The sequence below is a fragment of the Glycine soja genome, chromosome 8 (assembly GCF_004193775.1).
Source record: "Glycine soja cultivar W05 chromosome 8, ASM419377v2, whole genome shotgun sequence".
NCBI classification, from domain to species: domain Eukaryota; kingdom Viridiplantae; phylum Streptophyta; class Magnoliopsida; order Fabales; family Fabaceae; genus Glycine; species Glycine soja.
This window is the reverse complement of record NC_041009.1, coordinates 14,798,954-14,817,133: the sequence shown is the minus strand read 5'-3', so window position 1 is coordinate 14,817,133 and position 18,180 is coordinate 14,798,954. Positions and strand designations below refer to the sequence as shown.

Genomic DNA, 18,180 nt, shown 5'->3' with positions numbered 1-18,180 from the left:
TTTTTTTAAAAAAAATGTATCAATCATGTTTTTTTTTAAGTACATAGAAAATTTTAATTTTAATTTTGGAGGGATAAGTCAGAGAACTTTAAGAATATGTATAATTAGGATTGATGGCATTTGACATGCAATTCTTGCCATTGTGCAACTTGACATTGAGATACGGGGAGTGTGTTAGAGGTAGGGGTAGGGATGGATTCACGTGAACCTTTGAAACCAAACATCCCCTGGGATGGGAAGGCCTATGCATTGAATCCCAAAACAAACATGCCATGATATGATGGTGCGTCACCACTTCACCTCTCTCTCTCTCTCTCTCTTCTCTTGGTGTGAATGTGACACACTTTCTATATATGCCGTTCTGTTACTCGTTTGTCTCATAGTGTGAGCTAGCTGTTTTTTTGTGTGCAAATTGAAGGTTTTTCGTGTGTCAAAGGCATCTCGTTTTCCCCCCCATTCAAGCCTTCCATTTCTTTCAGTTATATGCAATAGGAAGGAGTACGACAAGAAAAAAAATACCCCCATCAACAATATTTGTTATTATTTGTATTTGTTCTTTCTTTATGTACCGCCACGTCCTGCTGTAATTCGTTTATTGGTGGAGTCCAAAGCCAGACCACACGCCGTATTGCCTTGCCATTTTCATCCAATCCTTTTTCTCTCAATGATTGGGAATTTGGGATTGCTTTCATTACTTGAGCTCGTCTACAATTTCCAATTCAGGATGCTATATGTCATGTTCGGTAACTATATACTATGGTACTATATTTAAATTTTAGTTATTTCATTATAAAAGTTAGTTAGATGGTAAAAAAATAATATTCTCTTAACCAATGTACTCTCTTAGTTTTAGTGCGAATAATTTATCTTTTTGACTAAATCAATAAAAAAATAAGTTAGTCAAAATATGGGTAACATCATCGCCATCGGTTACATAGATGGAGGTGAAAAGTTAGCTTTGTTTTCGACAAATTTTTGGATGATAATGGAGAGAAAACTAAAGAGCCTTTGATGGATTCATATTATCATGAACAGTATAAACATGAGGGTATAATAGCCTTCTTATTATTATCTTGGTCGAAATAATTCAGTCAAACCTGTCTTGACGCTTAATTAAAGAACAAATAAAATATGGGGTCACAAAATTAATGTATCTGATCTCGTGGCACTGGTAACAAAAAGTGTCCACACAGGGTTCCACTAACACGGATTTTCAATTAATTAATATCTAGCCTCGTACAAATTGGTATATCTTGAAGTGAGTGAAAGTCCATTGCATTTGTATGTGTAAGTTACTAGTATGTTGTTACATAGTACGTACGCCCATGGCCCAGACTCTAATAATTATTTGAATGGATTGGATAACTTTCGCACTGAAGATTGTACGTTAATGCTATGATCAATTAACTAGATTAGGCTAATTGCAAATGTACAACATCATGAACCATCCAATCCATTGGCGGAACTGATTGGGAGCTTGCTATTTGTGTTATGTGCATGAGATTTGAATGCAATATGTATTAATTTTAATATAGACTCATTCAGAAAAAAAGTGATTGTGATTCATTCATATGTATAATTGTGAATACTGATAAGTGATAAGAGGAGTGATGATTGGATTTGAACGTTACTCTACCTGTTGTAGAGTGTTCGCCAATATTAATACAATATTAACATATAAATATTTTGGAGATTTATGAGCTTAGTTTAGTTTTCTTCACTGAGGTATAATTAACACACATTCATTCAATTGCATTGCAAGTAATAAATATCGAGATGTTGTGGTTAGTTTCACAATGACACAAGTGGAAGTGGTTTTCAGTACTGTTTTGGTTTCCCATTCCTGTTTGTTGTTGGTGGAAGAAAGAAATAAACTATTCTGATCTTCCTTTTGGTGGAAAACTTCAAATGGTGGGACCGTCGGAGGAATATCCCACCGCGTATATAATTGTTTCTATAACTCAATTTTTATCATTTTCCCAGGATATGCACACGTTTTAAAAATACACTCAAAATCAAAGAGACAACTTTTTTACTATCCTATTTTTGTGTTCAAAAAACATTTTTCTACTTACAATTACAAAAAAAAAGTGTCATTTCTCTTAGAAAAATGTTTTTATTTAATAAGCCTTCTTTAAAATGGTACAGATCTGCTTAGTCTTTGGCATACAGTATCTGGCGCTGTGGCAAAAGATTTAAGAATCCCCATTAGAAACGTCTTGTGATAAGGATCAAGCAAATAATTGAGTCAGTCTTTTTTAATATATATATATATATATATATTGTCATAGATATTACTATGAGACTGACATATCAAGTACTATCAGTCTATCACTATTAAGAAACCTTACCAACATTACCTCATTTAGTATTCTAACTTTTGGCCCTAGTGTCTTCTTTCCCATGAAGAGTGTAACTAACCAATTCAATATCCTTGGTGATCGTCTGAGTCAGTCTTAGTTTCTAATTACCTTATAGTCTTAAAAAACAAAAGGTTGAAGAATCCCTTATTGATTATGAAAATCCATGGCATTTTAGGTTTCAAGTATATGGTAGGCATAGGGTAGGTTTAATCGTGTAAGCTTCAAACACATTTCTATTATTTTCCTAAACATATTGATTTTATTAATAATTGGTAAACAAAGATTGCTAACAAAATTCCTTTAATTTTTGTCCAGCAGAAGTGCATGATATATATATTTATATGCCCTGATTAAACATTGAGAGCTTATCGTGTAAGTTATAAGTAAAACTACTTATGTTATTTCTTTTTATTGAATTTGACTGAGTTGATATGGGAAGCAAGGTTAATTTATTCTAGTCAATGGTACATACTACCTTCACTAGATGGAGCCAAACAAACATGCAATGGAGAGAAAGGGGTAAAGATACTGATAAAAGACATTTTGACGGTCTGGTCTAATGATTTTAGAAGTGTGATAAAGATTTAAACAAAACCCATTCACAACACAGGTGAGGTTAGAGCAATTAATGGAAGTAAGAAATGGGTTTGAGGATTGGGAGAACTTTGTATTGTATGATCTCTAATCTTTTACGCTGTAGAATCCATATTATATATATATATATATATAAAGAGTTGTTTATACAGTGTGTTAATATTTGGATTTTAACATATATACGAATAATCAGTAAAAAAACATATATACGAATAAAAAAAATTGTCATTAACTTTATAATAATTGAAAATATTTTTTTCTAGTACTATTTAAGAAAGAATTATTTGAGAAGTAGGAGTACATTCTATAGCTAATTAAAGACAACCATGGCACCTTAGGTCCTTAATGTAAATTAATGGTATTCATTGAAGATAGATAATGCTACCTTAATTAATACATTAATGTTATTTTAATTTAATACATTAATGGTATGCACTGCAGATAGATAATTCCACCTTAATTAATAGTACTACATTAATGTTATGCATTGAAGACAAACAATTAATTAGTACGTTTGATGCTGTACTAAGTTTTTTAAAAAATTTATACTAGTGGTTACTAGTTTAGTCTTAGAAATGTTAATTTTTTATTCATTGTAACATGGCACTATTAACAGTGGTAATGCAGATTCAGTATATTTTAGTGTTTTAAATATTTGAATATGAAATTTAAAATTTAAAATTTTAAAATCCCGTATTCAAATATTATACACCACAATAACAAATTTAATATTATGACATTACAATTTATATTGAATAAAGTCAACATATAAAATATAACACCATCTTATTTAACTATTTAATTTAAACTTTAAATTAAAATTTTCGAATATCTTCATTTTAATAAAAAAAAATGTTGCATTAGTTTTCCTCCCAATTTTTATTTGATTATTTGAGACATTATCCCATCTCTAATAGTATATATATATATATATATATATATATATATATATATATATATATATATATATATATCATTTTTTGTGTTTTTATTTATTTATTGTAATCTATAATTTTGAGATAGTCTAAGAAGAATTCTTTTTTGAAATCATTTTCTCAATTTTAATATGCTTATTTTATTTATTTATTTATTTATAAAAAAATATCATTGGATTTTATTTCTCCTTTTTTTTGTGTTATTTTGATTTTTAGTTATATCACATCAAATGAATTTAAATATATAAAACATAACATATGATCCAATGAAAATATTAATATTAATATGTAAACATAAAATCTTTTTATTTTAATTTATTATCTATTAAAGAATTTATGATCTTAAAATGAATAAGTTAATAAATATATTATTATGATTTATATTAAAAACAAAAGTCAGTTTTCTTCCTTATTTACATTTTTAAAATTTTATTTTAAAAATATCATATTACAAGCTTTAGGTGAAAAAAATCCAATAACTTTTGATTTTTTTAGATGACATTATTTTTTTTAATAATTGTGTCTCTTAACGGGTAGTACTCTTATATCTTTTCTTCCAAAATAATTTAGATTCATTTATAAATATATAAATTTATGAAAAAATGTTTTTATATTATATAGATTCAAATGTTATATATTTTTAATTAGTTATAATTTAGTTTAACCGTACACGGATGTTATACTAGTGGGCAATAATCCGAATTGCTTAGGTAACTGAGAGGCAATCTTAGACCCTAAATTGGTTAAAAAGCCCACGGTTAGTTTGTTAGGTCATTACATAGCTTCGAAACGAAATTTGTTAATAAAATTCTATTTGTGCTAGCTAGTTACCATAATTGCCAATTCGACGTCAATGGCATAGATAATTAAAAAGAAACCTAATCCAACTTGGAACCATTTTAATCGACTTTATTTCTTAAAAAGGATGTTTTGTGCACGTTGAGTGTGTTTTTCTCCCACCTTGCTGAGTATCGTCCCATCCTATACACAAGACAAAATTTTATGAGATTCTTATACATTTTTGGTTTAATAAACTTTATAGTCTAACTTTTATTTTAAGATAATGATGATATCATACGTTCAATTTTTATTTTATACATCAACACATCACGTTCTGTTTGACATTTATATATTTTATATGAGAATTTCACAAGAATTAAAAGAAGTGGCAGTGTACGTATAAATCAAAATGAAATTTCGTCTCTAATGTTGTGAATACGTTTATATACTTAGGCATAATATTTTTTAGTCCTCTAAAATAATAGAAATTTGATTTTAGTCCTTTAACAGATTTTTGGCCCGGCTTCCCATGAACTTTTAATCCGAGTGACATGGCATCCACGCCATCCAGTGGCAAGTGATTCTTTTTGTCTAAAAAATTTAAAAATTCAATTTTAATTTCTATAAAATTTAAAAGATTGATTTTAGTCTTTCTAAAATATAATTTTTAATTTTTATCCTTATAGAATTAAAGCTTAATTTTTGTTCGAATATAATATTATATTTTCATTTTTAATATAATATATTAAGCAGCTAAACAAAAATAACATAAAAAATATATGATGGCCGTTCACTTTGAAAATAACCAAAAATAAAAATAGCATGTCAAAAGAAAGTGTAGTTTAGTTGATTGACTAATAAGTGTAAGTAATGAGTTAACCCAATATTATACCACATATATTAATGCCTTGATTGAAATAGGTTTGGGTCATAAATGATCCTAAATTTTTTTTGGGTAGGAACAAAAATAAATCTACTGTAACTCGTCCCATGTTCTTCCCTATTAATAATATTATTAAGCTACTGATATTATATTATTTGATTAAGTATTACTTAATATATTATATTAAAAATGAAAATAGTATAATACTTTATGAGCATCAAAATCAAACTTTTGAATTTTAGAACAATTGAAATCAAACTTTAAATTTTATCATAGCTAAATTCAAACTATTAAATAAATCTTATTGGGACGAGCATCAAACTTTTATTTTTCTTAGAAACAAAAAAATAATTACTAAACACATGTAACAATCATATAAGTGATACAGATGATGATACGTGCTAAACATATAGAATTGACGTTACATTTGATTAGTTACCTAATTAATTGCTAACTGTGTTGGTCGAAAGAGTGTGAAAAATAAAAAATAAAATGTTATTTTTTAAATTATGTAATTAAATTTATATGTACAAAATAGATTAAATAAATTAAGTATTTGTTAAATAAAAAAAAGAAAAGAAAGCCTTCTGTGCGGCAAGGGGAGGGTGAAGCCAGAGCAAAGTAACAGGGTAAATAAAAATGGGTACATAAAAAAACGTAACAGGGTATACGAAAATGAGCACTGTTATTATATTAAAGGGATCAATATCAAAACATGGACTCTTTCAGTCTCCATAACAACTAGAAATCCCTTAAGAATAGGAACAGAATAAAAACTACTTTTCCAAGTTGAGGGAATATAGATACTGAATTAGTTGAAAGAGTGAGGAAAACAAGAATCCTATTTTTTTAAACCTGCGTATTATAGTGTATATGTATTAAATAGATTAAATAAAAAATAGATAATAGATACTTTTTAAGTTATCGATATCACAGTTTAGTTTTTTTTCAATGTCAATTCTTTCTAAATCTAAAAATTTCACCATAAAAAAAATTCAAATACCAGTACTCCGAAAAAGGCCCATATATAAAATTTGTTAAAATACATTAACACAATAAAGTTTTTTTTATACTATTATTCAATTAAAAAATTATTCTTAAGATAATTTCTAATTAATGAACAATACAAGAATGCTAACAACCGATAAAAAAATAAATCCATTTACAAGATCATAAGAAAAATTTAAATTCAATGAGCATCATGCAACAAATAACAAATTGAAAAAGAAAGAGGCAGAGTAAAGTAGTAACAGGGTACTACTACAAATTTGGAAGAGTAAACGGCCCGTGAATTTCGATCTACACAGTTGAGTTGAAACGAAAAGTGGAATCGGTGGTGTGTGTCAGCACCGACACGACAACATGCCCTGCCCTGGCTGGTGCCATTTTCAAAGTTGCCTTTTTTCAATCGTTTTTGGGATTAAAAATATCACCTGCGAATTGCGATAATAAAGGGTTGACGAAAATGATGCTCTTTGCCTTTCGAGTTTGGGGCCCTCTCTCTTCCCTTGTGCTCTCCCACTGCCAACCAAAACAATCAATTATTAATTATTAATTATTATTATTATTATTATTAACCCAAAAACAAAACTATTACTTACTGCTCTCTTTGTCTTTGTTCTTGTTGTTTCCACGCCTACACTCCATTATTCCCCTTTTCCATTTTCCTCCCAACTTTTCCTAACTCCACCACCCACATTGCAATTCTCTTCTGAACCTTTACATTTTCCATGTGGGGATGAGTAAGTTGCTTCCTTTTTTGTTCTGGACTTGTGGGGTTTTTGCTCATCTTTCATTGAAATGCTAAGGGATGATCATTTGGCCATTCATTCAGAGTATTTCTGTGTCTGCTAGCACTACAATACACTACATATGTTTCGGAGATTAGGATGGTTCGTGGGTCTGAATCAAACCAATTTGTCAACCAAAAGGTTGCTCAATGCAGACCAAACTGCCTCTGCTAGGCCAAATCACCAACTTCCTATGCTCGATGCTGTTCATGAAGTTGCTGTTTACATTCATAGGTTTCACAATCTTGACCTTTTTGAACAAGGGTAAGCTTTCATTTCTGCTATTCGGGTGGTTTTATTTTATGTACATTTTAAAAACTTCTTTTTTACATTTTACATTTTACATTTTATTTTTAATTATTGTTATTGTTGTGCAGATGGTACAGAATCAAGATTACTTTGAGATGGGAGGACGGTGATGACTCCCATCCCGGGGTTCCTGCACGGGTTGTTCAGTATGAAGGTGAAATTAATATATTCCTAATATTTTTTATGTGTTAATGTTTCATTGCAGCTATGTTCTTTAGTTTGACTTTAGGTTGCTTGAAAATTTGGTCTTATGCAATTCATGTGACTGACCTTACCTTTTGTTTGTTGGTTCAAGTGATACTCGCTCCCTCCAACAAGGTCTTAGTTCGAGTCTTATAGATGAAAAAAAATATGGTTGGGATGAGAGAATTTCACCAAAGGTGACCATTCAGGTTCTCCAATGGAGATTAGTCATCGACTATACTCCATATAACAATAACATGTTAGCAAAAAAAAGAAAAGAAATCAGCTTAGGGAACATAGAATAGAACTTATTTCCCATTTTTTCCCTCTTTTTATTTTTAATTTTACTATATGAGCAAATAAGGTTTGAGAACTTATTTCAGTTCTCATGATTTTTATTTAACCATTCCAAACTTCTTTTTTTTCCAAAATGAGTTTTCCAATGTTGTTCACCATTTTCTCAGATAAGTTTTCAGTGTGCAAAACAAATGCTAAATGGGGATTCCAATGCCAGTGTATTTTTCTGTTTTCAACCCATATTAGCCTTGATTGGGATATGTTCTCAAAATCTTTATGGCTACTATTTTGAACTGCCTTACTGTTTGATTTTCGTGAGACATTAGCACTAGCATGCTGAATATGCTGAGCATTTATTTTTTTGCCCGGTTAATTTGCCGTCTTACATAATATTTCTTCTTAGATCGATTAAAATCTTTGAATCCGTCTTTCCTTTGAGCTGCAGCTCCTGAAGTGGGTGCTGACAATTTATGTGGAGTTTGGATGATTGATGATAAAGACAACAGTTTTTCAACGCCGTCATTCCGGATTAGATATGCAAGGCAGGATGTAATTCTTGCTATCATGATCTCATTCTATCTATCTTATGGCAGATACGAGGTCACTTCTACTCTCTCTCTGTTATTTTACGTATAAACCATACACTTCTACCTTTTTTTTTTCTTCTTCTTCTTCTAGGTCACAAATATCTTTGCTAATGATTATTTTTATCCACAGGGGAAATCGTCTGCTGTTATCTTGAAGTTTGAGCTCTTTCACACTCCAACACCTGAAATGCGGTTAGTTAATGATGCTCTTTCTCCTCTTCTGTTCATTAAGTGAGTGAAAGTTCCATGCTGGGATACTGATTGAACTCGAGTTAATGATGATGATGATTAGAGGTTGTGACTTCTGAAACTGTTTATGTAATTGAGCAGGCCCGAGTTACAAAGTTCGGTAAATGGATGTGCAGCTTCATTTCATGAGTATAGGATCCCTCCTAAAGCTCTTTTGGGATTGCATTCGTATTGTCCTGTACATTTTGATGCTTTCCATGCTGTCCTTGTTGATACTAGTGTTCATATCAGTCTACTAAAATCTGGTTATCTCACACCACAACTGAAGGTACCAAGGTTTGTCAGAATTCATATTTTATGGTTCAAATAGATAATACTCCAGTAACCATTGCTTTGCAATAACTTATGCTAGATTGTTTCATACTATTCTGTTCTGAAAGGTGTTAATTTAATTGTAATAGTGATTCTTTGGCTTCTAAAGGAACATATGGTGAAGAATGTGTTAGGTCAAGCAAGGTGTGTTCTGTTACAGTAGAAAATCTTTTATAACTTCATAGCAGTGCTTCTTGTTTTATTGAAGTGTTTATAAATTGTAATTTACATTATTGGCAAAGATTCCTAATTTCTTACAACTTTTTTCTTGATATTTGCTTACTGTTGTATCTTATTCTTTCAAACCAGGCTGCACTCATCAAAGCATTGATGGCTGCCCGTGATATCCTGCTTGATGACCTGAGAAGAATAAGCAAAGGAACTAACCAAGCTATTGATTTGACTGGAATTACTTTTGAACCTTATGATACTAAGTCACTCAATTCTACTTCAACAGCACATGAAAAAAGTACTGATGATGAGGTATCGCTTCAACTGTCTGATGGGACACAAATCAGTGCTGAGGTTCTTAATTCTGGCAATGCAAATGCTTCATTATCTGTTATGCCTTTTTTATGTTTTAGATTTATTTCTCACACAACAATTTCTTCTTACCTTCAACAGAAAGTTACTCAATATATCAATCATGTTACTGAGGAATTGTCTCAACCTTTTTCTTGGGATGACATGTTAAACTCCTTCCAGTTTATTGGGAATCAGCTCTTATATCTCTGGAATACATTTCTGAAATTCCACAGGTATACTTAAATTCATTTATGTAGTAGCTACACATCCAAATTATTATGAGTTCAGCAACTGTACAGGTCATTATAGCCCCATTTTCAATAAACTCATGCCACAATATCTGTGTATCCATTATGACCATTATGGTATCTGGAAAAGGCTGTTTTCTGTGTTCATTTTTGCATAATATAATTAGGCATACAGGAGCCTGATCTACAGACTTTTAGTTATTACAAACATGCATTGTTAGCGTCTACCTGTAACATTAAGGCTGTTATGTATCTTGTGAAAAAAGATACACTCAGTTAAATATCTTTTAATATTAAGCCTTCCTTCAAGTCAATGACATGGTTTTTCTCTTCCTTTTTATTCTCATCGCTTCATCAGGGAAAATAAAACAAAGATACTGGAATTTCTCCGTAACTCATGGGCTAATGATCGAAGAACTGAGTGGTCAATATGGATGGTGTACTCCAAGGTTGATATGCCTCACCAGTACATGAGTAATGGAGTTGAGGGGACATCATTGTACCGTAGCTTACGTGGGAGATCATCAAGTACAAGGAGATCTAACGATGATGTAACTATCCAGTATACACTATATAATTTCCATAAACTTCATAAATTATCTGCTGAGTTTTAAATTTATCATTTTATTGTCTTCATATAAATTGGGGTAACAAATTGTTCAAGTATTTTATGTCTCTCTTTTCCTTTTCAGCCTGTTCAAACTGCAACAATGCGAGCTGAACTTCATAGACGTGGTATAGCACAAATGAGGGTATGTAGTTGTTTACTGAATGTTTATAATTATAACTTTTGTTTTTCCTGCTGATTTGTATTTTTTGTCATACAAATTCCATGCAGATCAACAATCGGTCACTTCAAGACATGTATATATTTGGAGATCCTTTGCGTGTTCCTATTATTATTGTTGAACGCTTGGAAAACATGTACCGTTCTGCCAGTGTGAAGTCATATTTCCTTCCTTTGGAGGACAAAGCTAGACATATCCTGGAAAATGGATCTAGAGCCATAATACAGTTGCCTAGGAATAGCCCACAACAAAATGAGCATGTTTTGAGAGTAGTTGTTTTTGTTCACGGGTTTCAGGCATGCTTCACATCCTTAATTTCTTTCAGCTTTTCTTTCCTGATTTCTTGTTACTCTGTGCACTTTAATTTTTTGGATTAACAAACTACTTTTTTAATATTCAAAAGAAAACTACTTCTGCAAACAATGGTAAACATTGGCTTGTTGATGTTGTTTAGATTCCAGTGTATATTAAATCAATCAATCCCCAGTTTTCAAAATTGATGAGTAATTGGTAATTTAGATCTGGCCTTCAAGAGAAGCATGGAGACGTGCAATACTACTTCCTTTTTATTCTAGTTATTGCTGTTTGCTTTGATGGTCTTGTCTTTTACTTCTACTCTAGCCTGATTTATTTTGGTATTCTGTTTGCCTTTTTACTACTTACAGAAGTTTGTGAAATTCCTTGTTTAATGTTTGTGCTTGTTTTGACTGGATCGTCTGACTAAGACACCCTTTGCTACTCAAACAAACAGGGACATCATTTAGATTTACGGCTTATTAGGAACCAGTGGCTTTTAATAGACCCCAAAATACAGGTTCTTATGTCAGAGACAAATGAAGACAAAACATCTGGAGATTTCAGAGAAATGGGATCACGGCTTGCTCAGGAAGTTATCTCTTTCCTGAAAAAGAAGATGGATAAAGCTTCAAGAGTTGGAAACTTAAAAGATATGAAGCTTAGCTTTGTTGGCCATTCTATTGGGAATCTCATCATCAGAGCTGCTTTGGCAGGTATTTACACACAGTTTTGAAGAATAGAGAATAATACTCATCAAAATTTAATCTTGGGACAGTAATGTACCTTTTTTTTAATTTTTAATTTCAGAAAGCATCATGGAGCCTTATCTAAGATACTTGTATACATATGTTTCTATATCTGGTCCGCACTTGGGTTATATGTATAGTTCGAACTCTATATTCAATTCAGGATTGTGGCTCTTGAAGAAGATCAAGGGCACACAATGCATCCATCAACTAACTTTCACAGATGATCATGATCTTGAAAATACCTTCATCTACAATCTCTCAAAGGTATTGAATGCATATTACCTTGCCCTTATTTATAGCTGCTCCCTCCCTACCCCCCTCTAGTCTCCTCGCTTGTCTCTAAACATTATGAGGCTTTTTGGGGTTTGGATTGGAGGTAATTAGTAGAGAGAAGGCTGCAGAACAGTTGTCATCTTGAAAGTTTCCGTTCAATTCAGGATATTAGGCATAGGGGTACAAGTGCTATTTTGATGTGTTTTTGGTTAAAGTATAATAATGTTCGTTATCTTGTACTGCAGAAGAAGACACTGGCAAACTTCAAGAATGTGATTCTTTTATCCTCTCCTCAGGTAAGTTCTTTTATATGCCTATAGCACAGAATTACTTAGCATAGCTTGTAAATCTACATTAACAGAACTTTCCTTCCTTTCATTACTTCACAATATATGTCATTCATCTACTGGATCATTTCGTTAAGAGTATAAATTGAAACTTATGTGTCACGAAGAGAAAGAGAAACATAAGCGAGTGAAGGAAATATGCAAGCTAGTAAGATTACATTTATGGGATTTGTACTAATAATGAAAACATGATTGGCTATTTTTTTCTGATTTTCTTAAAAGTATTTATCTGAACATTTGTCTTGACACATGAAAAGGGTATTGCACATGAGTCATAAACATGCTTGTGGTTTTTTTTTTTTTGGTCTTGGGTCAGCAGAGACCACGAGTGTCCCCTAACTGAGTGGGTGCATGTTGTTGTGTTAAAGCATCAGGATGCAAAATGACTTTAGTTTAGATGTTGTGCATAACCTTAATGAATAAAAAGTGTTTCCTTTTATTTCTAAAGCTTGTATCATAATGCTTGGTGTACGTGTGACTGTGTCAGGATGGTTATGTTCCATATCATTCTGCCAGAATAGAACTGTGTCCAGCAGCAACAATGGACTTTTCTAAACAAGGGAAAGTGTTCCTGGAGATGTTAAACAATTGCTTGGACCAAGTGAGAACTCACTCTGAACATCGTGTCGTCATGCGCTGCGACATTAACTTCGAAACCTCCTCCTACGGCAGGAGGAGCTTCAACACACTTATTGGACGTGCTGCTCACATTGAATTCTTGGAGTGTGACATTTTTGTCAAGTTCATAATGTGGTCTTTCCCAGAGCTCTTTAGTTAGTAAAAAAAGGGTACTATTTGCATGACATAAGACTTACACTATTACACAACATAGTGAGATCAAAGCAATCATTAGATGCCAAGGTAATTATTTCTTGCATTGGCATGCACAACCAACAGCACGTGTGTACGATATCGGTTAAAAGTTAAAAGTGTTTTACAAGTTGTTGGTTTTGTGGGCTTATTAGGCAAAATGGTGTATAGTAACAATTGGAATTCAAGAATTTTCTGCTGAAAGTCAAAGTTATCTCTTTACATTGTGATTTTGCCTTGTTGGTCCAGTGTCGTGTCAACTGTTTGTTTTGCCGTTGTCTACGGTCTAATTCTGATTCTTATTTTTCATCTCAATTTATGCTCACTTTAATAGAGTTTATTCTATCAGCTGCCTCAATTAGCGCCTGCTCTGCTCACCGTTAATTTGACTTTTACTCTATACACACACGTTCATGTGCAATTATATTAAGATTCCAAAAAGTATTAATTATTCTTCCCTCTTGCTTCAGTTTTCAGCAACAATTCATCATCATCCAGCAGATAAAAGCAGAATTGTCTCCACTTAAAAAGTTTTCTTGCTTTACTTGTTAATAGCCGCAAAAAAAATAAAATAAAAAATCACATTTTTAGCTCAATTTTAAAATATCCTGCTGGAATAAAATATATAAAGTCTCTAGTCAACACCACCTTAGTAGGAAAAGGTTTATACTAGATCATGCACAACTTTGTACTACAAAGGAAATGTTCCAGAATAAAAAAAAAAAAAATTTTACTTTTCATTTTTTAGTTTAAATTTTATAGAAAATTGTTCCTTCAAATTTTTTTTTATCAGCTAGACCCCTTTGGTTCCTACAAGCTTTATCAAACTAATCAAACTTTTCTATTTTTAAAATTAAATAAAGTTGGTCCCTTAAGAAATTTCTTCCATTTAAAACTTCCAAATTAATTTTTTTATTCACATATTTGCAGGTTTATAATTGATTTAGGACATAAAACAATTTTTAAAAAAATTACAAGTGAAAAATGAAATTTGAAGATTTTTTAAGATGTGAAATTAAAGAGGATTTTTTTTAGTGAAAATTGATTGACTTAAATATGTTTTATGTTCCTATAAATATAGCAAATTTTGTTTCTATCCCTGTATTTTTTTAGTTTTTTTTTATCTCTATAATATTCCTTGTAACCTATTTTAGTCTTCTTTTTTTGTAAATATTTTAGTCTTTGACGTGATGGCAGGTTAAAAAAAATGTGTTTTTTTTTTCCTGATGGCAAGTCATGCCAAAGATCAAAATAGATGCTATCGAGCATTGTAGGAATAAAAAAAAAAAAAACTGCTATATTTGTAGAGACAATATATATAAGCCAAATTAATAATATTTTGGTTGGTGAGCTTTGCATACAAGGTTTAAAAAAATTTAATCAATTCGATTTATTAAGATTGAGTAGAAAGTGAAAGTTCAAGAGTTTTAGGTATAAGAAAATCAATGAATGGACCAAATTTGCTTCATTTTAAAAATAGAGGACTTAATTGGCTCAAAACAAATTTGAAAGACCAAAATCACATGCAATCCAAATTAAAGGGATTAACAGTATAATTAAGCATAAGAAAACAAAAAAAGAAACTAACAGCATCACCATAAAACTCCTTGTAGGTGTAAGGCCACAAATATCTGCTTTCTATTTGAAGAATTGCAGCATAAAATATTTATTCAGACAACTATCCAAAGAAAAATTTGGTGTGGGTGTGTGTGTGATTGAGGAAAGAAACCATAAATATACAAATAGTCATTACCAGCTAAACGCATCTAGTCAGTCTTCCTTCTTCCAAAATGGTGGCAATATTTAAAATCTACATGTTCCACAAATTTTGACATTTGATGATCAATGATGCCCTGCAAGCAACAATTTCATTGCACTGCATGCATATATAATTTAACTAGCCTAGGTAATCAAGCCCCTCAGCTCGGCATGTCATAATCTTCCGGAACACCTCCCTCACTTGGAGCTCCAATGGATCCAATCCATGTCTTAAGGCTCCACAAACAAGACTTAGCTCCTTCAGCCTCTGATCAGCTTCCATTTTCTGCTCATCCGTCAATGGAAACTGAATCGAATCTACCAAGTCAGTCATATTCCGGACACAACTTTCAACTTGATTAATCTCCTTCAGCAAACCATTTGAGCTTTTTCGCTCTCACTTCTTGATCCGTTCATAAAGTGAAGTGACGGGGGTGCTCCACTAGAATTGGCACTGAACAGACAACTCGATGTTGAGACCTCTATCCTGAGAAGGAATAGCTGCAACAAGAGTCCACAAAACAAACAAGAGAACAGAATTCATAGTATAAACAGGAATTGCAAGCCCACTTGTTGAAACAATTTCGTTCCCACGAGGGGGAACCAAGTTGCTTGCAATGGAATGCAGTTGCTTGGCTGCAGACCAGGATCGGAATACAGTCCATGAATTTGATCCAGTATGCGCTATCAAGTGGTGACGGTGATCCTTGCTAGTGTTATGCCTCCCAAAAGATCTGTTACGCTGAGTAAAAACTGACTTACAACCGTTCTCATTAAGCATTGCCAGTGCTAAATCCATCAGTGCCTTTCTAGCCCTCTGGACTTGGCCTTCACTCAATGCTCTCTGATTAGAACCCAAGGCACACAATGACTCGCATTACAAATGTCAAGTGCCTTTACCAACCTCTCGAAGAAATCAGAGATTGATTGAACCATAGGGGAATTCAGGACCTGCTCTTTATTGTTCAACAGAATGGCCCTGAATTCCTCATGACAGCAGATAAATGCATCCATGAGCTTCCGCATCCAATCAATTGACAGCAATTCATCATCACTAACCCTGGACAGGTCCTCGAATCGATCAGTAACCTGTTTTTGGAATGGTTCAAGCTCCGAATCCTGGGTAATGGATCCTTGATTCTCTTCCAAAGAATGAACTAGTTCCAGCCTGAGACAATATATAGAGTGGACAAAGGAGGAAATTTGTGAAGAAGGACAATGATTATCAGTAGAGGACATCGTCACAAGTCACAAGCCTTTATAAAAGTTACCTTCAGAGACGCTAAAAACAGTGGACAAACAACCACAGAGATCACATGAAACCCATCAAAAACAGCTTCATTGACTTCCTTGCTTCAATTTTGCATCCTGTGAGTCACAAGTTCAGCATAAATAACATTCAAGCTCCAAGTTAAGCCTTAAATTGATCAAATGATCCCTTTGGGCAAACAAAACAATCAAATACCGATCATATTTTATTTTTATGGTAAATGTTAGTTTGTTAGTTTTTGTTAGAAATGTTAATAAGGGGGATTTGAACCCGCAACCTCTCCCTTTTTCCTTTTTCCTTTCTCCCTTCAACCTTCCCTAACCACTGAAAGCCAACCTTATATCTTCTCAAATACCGATAGTGTAATAGAATTCCGAATGCAAAAAATAAAAATCACAATTTTCAATCATATGACTTTGATATCCTTCAATTTCAAACAAAGTCACTCTGAAACGCTAGCAACATCACAAACGAAAAACAAACAAACTTAACATGTGATTGAAATGAAGGATATTCTAAGAGTGACATTGAGGTTGAGAATGAAGATGGTGTGTCAATCATGTATTACCTTCAAAAGATCTTCCCAGGTTTGTAATAACTCACAATATAACTTAATTGTGCATTGCTAATAGAGAATGGACTGGCTAAAATTTAGTAATGTTGCCAGAGGAATGGAATATCTTCTTGGAGAGACTTGAGTGTAAGAAAGATAGTGATATATGGGAGAAAGAGGAGAATATATTACAGCTACATCACTGGGCCTCATTAAGAGGACAAACACTTTGTAGGACAGGTATATGGTGTCTCCCTTTCCCCTCCCCTCAGGCTGGATCAGGTCAACTGATTTTTTTCCTCTTCTAATGTAGTTAGGGGAATGATGTACTACCGGCGAGCAATAAAGCTCTAGGCATTCTTGATATGGCTTCTGAAAAAGGTAAGATTAAGTTCCTTTTATTCTGAGATATTTAGCTAAATCTAGTAGGTAAAATGGGGGGGGGGTTGTGATTCACAGTTTTTTCCAAACAGTTGGCTCAGTCTTTTCTTATGTATACATACCTTCAACTCTTAACAAGCATTTCTTCATTAATATGCTTTCCTGTAAATGTATTTGTCGTATTCATCATGGTGCCTGAAAAAAAAAGAGTATTTATCTGCTAAGAAGATTGCATGTTATTTTTGTCTTGTGAGCAGAGATATTCGATGGCTATAAAGCGATTGCTGTTCCATCTGAGGAAGAAAAAAAGAGTCATAGATCCTTATATGCCCGTTTAGAGGCTATGGCTGACTTGAAATTCACATACGTTGCAACCGGCAGCAATATGGGAATCAGAAGCGCTCTGGAGACAGTCGTGCAACAGATATCCTGAATTTGATGGTTAAGTATGTTCTCCGTTTGTTAAATAAAATTGAAGAATCTAATTTGGCTTTTAGTTTCTCTAGTTCATAATTTAAGAATTTAATTTTTGGTTCTTCATTTATAGCAATCCCTCACTTTGTGTTGCATATATTGATAAAGTTGAAGAAAATTGATGAAGTTGAAGAAAGAGAAGGCGGAAAAGTACAGAAAGTTTATTATTCTGTATTGGTCAAAGCTGTGGACAATCTTGACCAAGTAAATGCATATTGATGTCAAAGAAGAGGTAGTTAATTTCTAGTGGTTTAACTTAGAAATGATTGTTTCCGTGTCTCCAGCATTTTTACCAGAGGGGGAGCTCTTCAGGCTATCGACATGAACCAGGTAAAACATTATAAAATGTGAAGCTTGAACAAGTTGACAATGGATGTCTATTAAAATTGGTTTATTTGAAATTTTCTTCTAGGATAATTATTTGG

The 18,180-nt window shown here is 32.5% G+C and overlaps 1 protein-coding gene and 1 pseudogene across 4 annotated transcripts; one reads left to right on the top strand and one right to left on the bottom strand.

The window, feature by feature from the left end:
- Window positions 1-7,007: 7,007 nt before the first annotated feature.
- Window positions 7,008-13,664, top strand: LOC114422224 (protein FAM135B-like). Of its 4 annotated transcripts, XM_028388462.1 has the most exons (16): window positions 7,008-7,297; window positions 7,390-7,609; window positions 7,723-7,808; window positions 8,580-8,734; window positions 8,852-8,913; window positions 9,052-9,246; window positions 9,372-9,426; window positions 9,592-9,807; window positions 9,907-10,040; window positions 10,414-10,606; window positions 10,748-10,807; window positions 10,894-11,139; window positions 11,595-11,853; window positions 11,948-12,153; window positions 12,408-12,458; window positions 12,997-13,664. In XM_028388462.1, the coding sequence occupies exons 2-16, from the start codon at window positions 7,428-7,430 to the stop codon at window positions 13,285-13,287; spliced, it is 2,391 nt and encodes a 796-aa protein (XP_028244263.1). In that variant the 5' UTR covers window positions 7,008-7,297; window positions 7,390-7,427; the 3' UTR covers window positions 13,288-13,664. The 4 variants fall into 4 exon arrangements, with proteins under 4 accessions (XP_028244263.1, XP_028244265.1, XP_028244264.1 ...); XM_028388463.1 differs by having other exon boundaries at window positions 7,009-7,609; window positions 9,592-9,765; XM_028388460.1 differs by having other exon boundaries at window positions 7,009-7,609.
- Window positions 13,665-14,948: 1,284 nt separating this feature from the next.
- Window positions 14,949-17,291, bottom strand: LOC114424556 (annotated as a pseudogene).
- Between the last annotated feature and the right edge of the window lie 889 nt (window positions 17,292-18,180).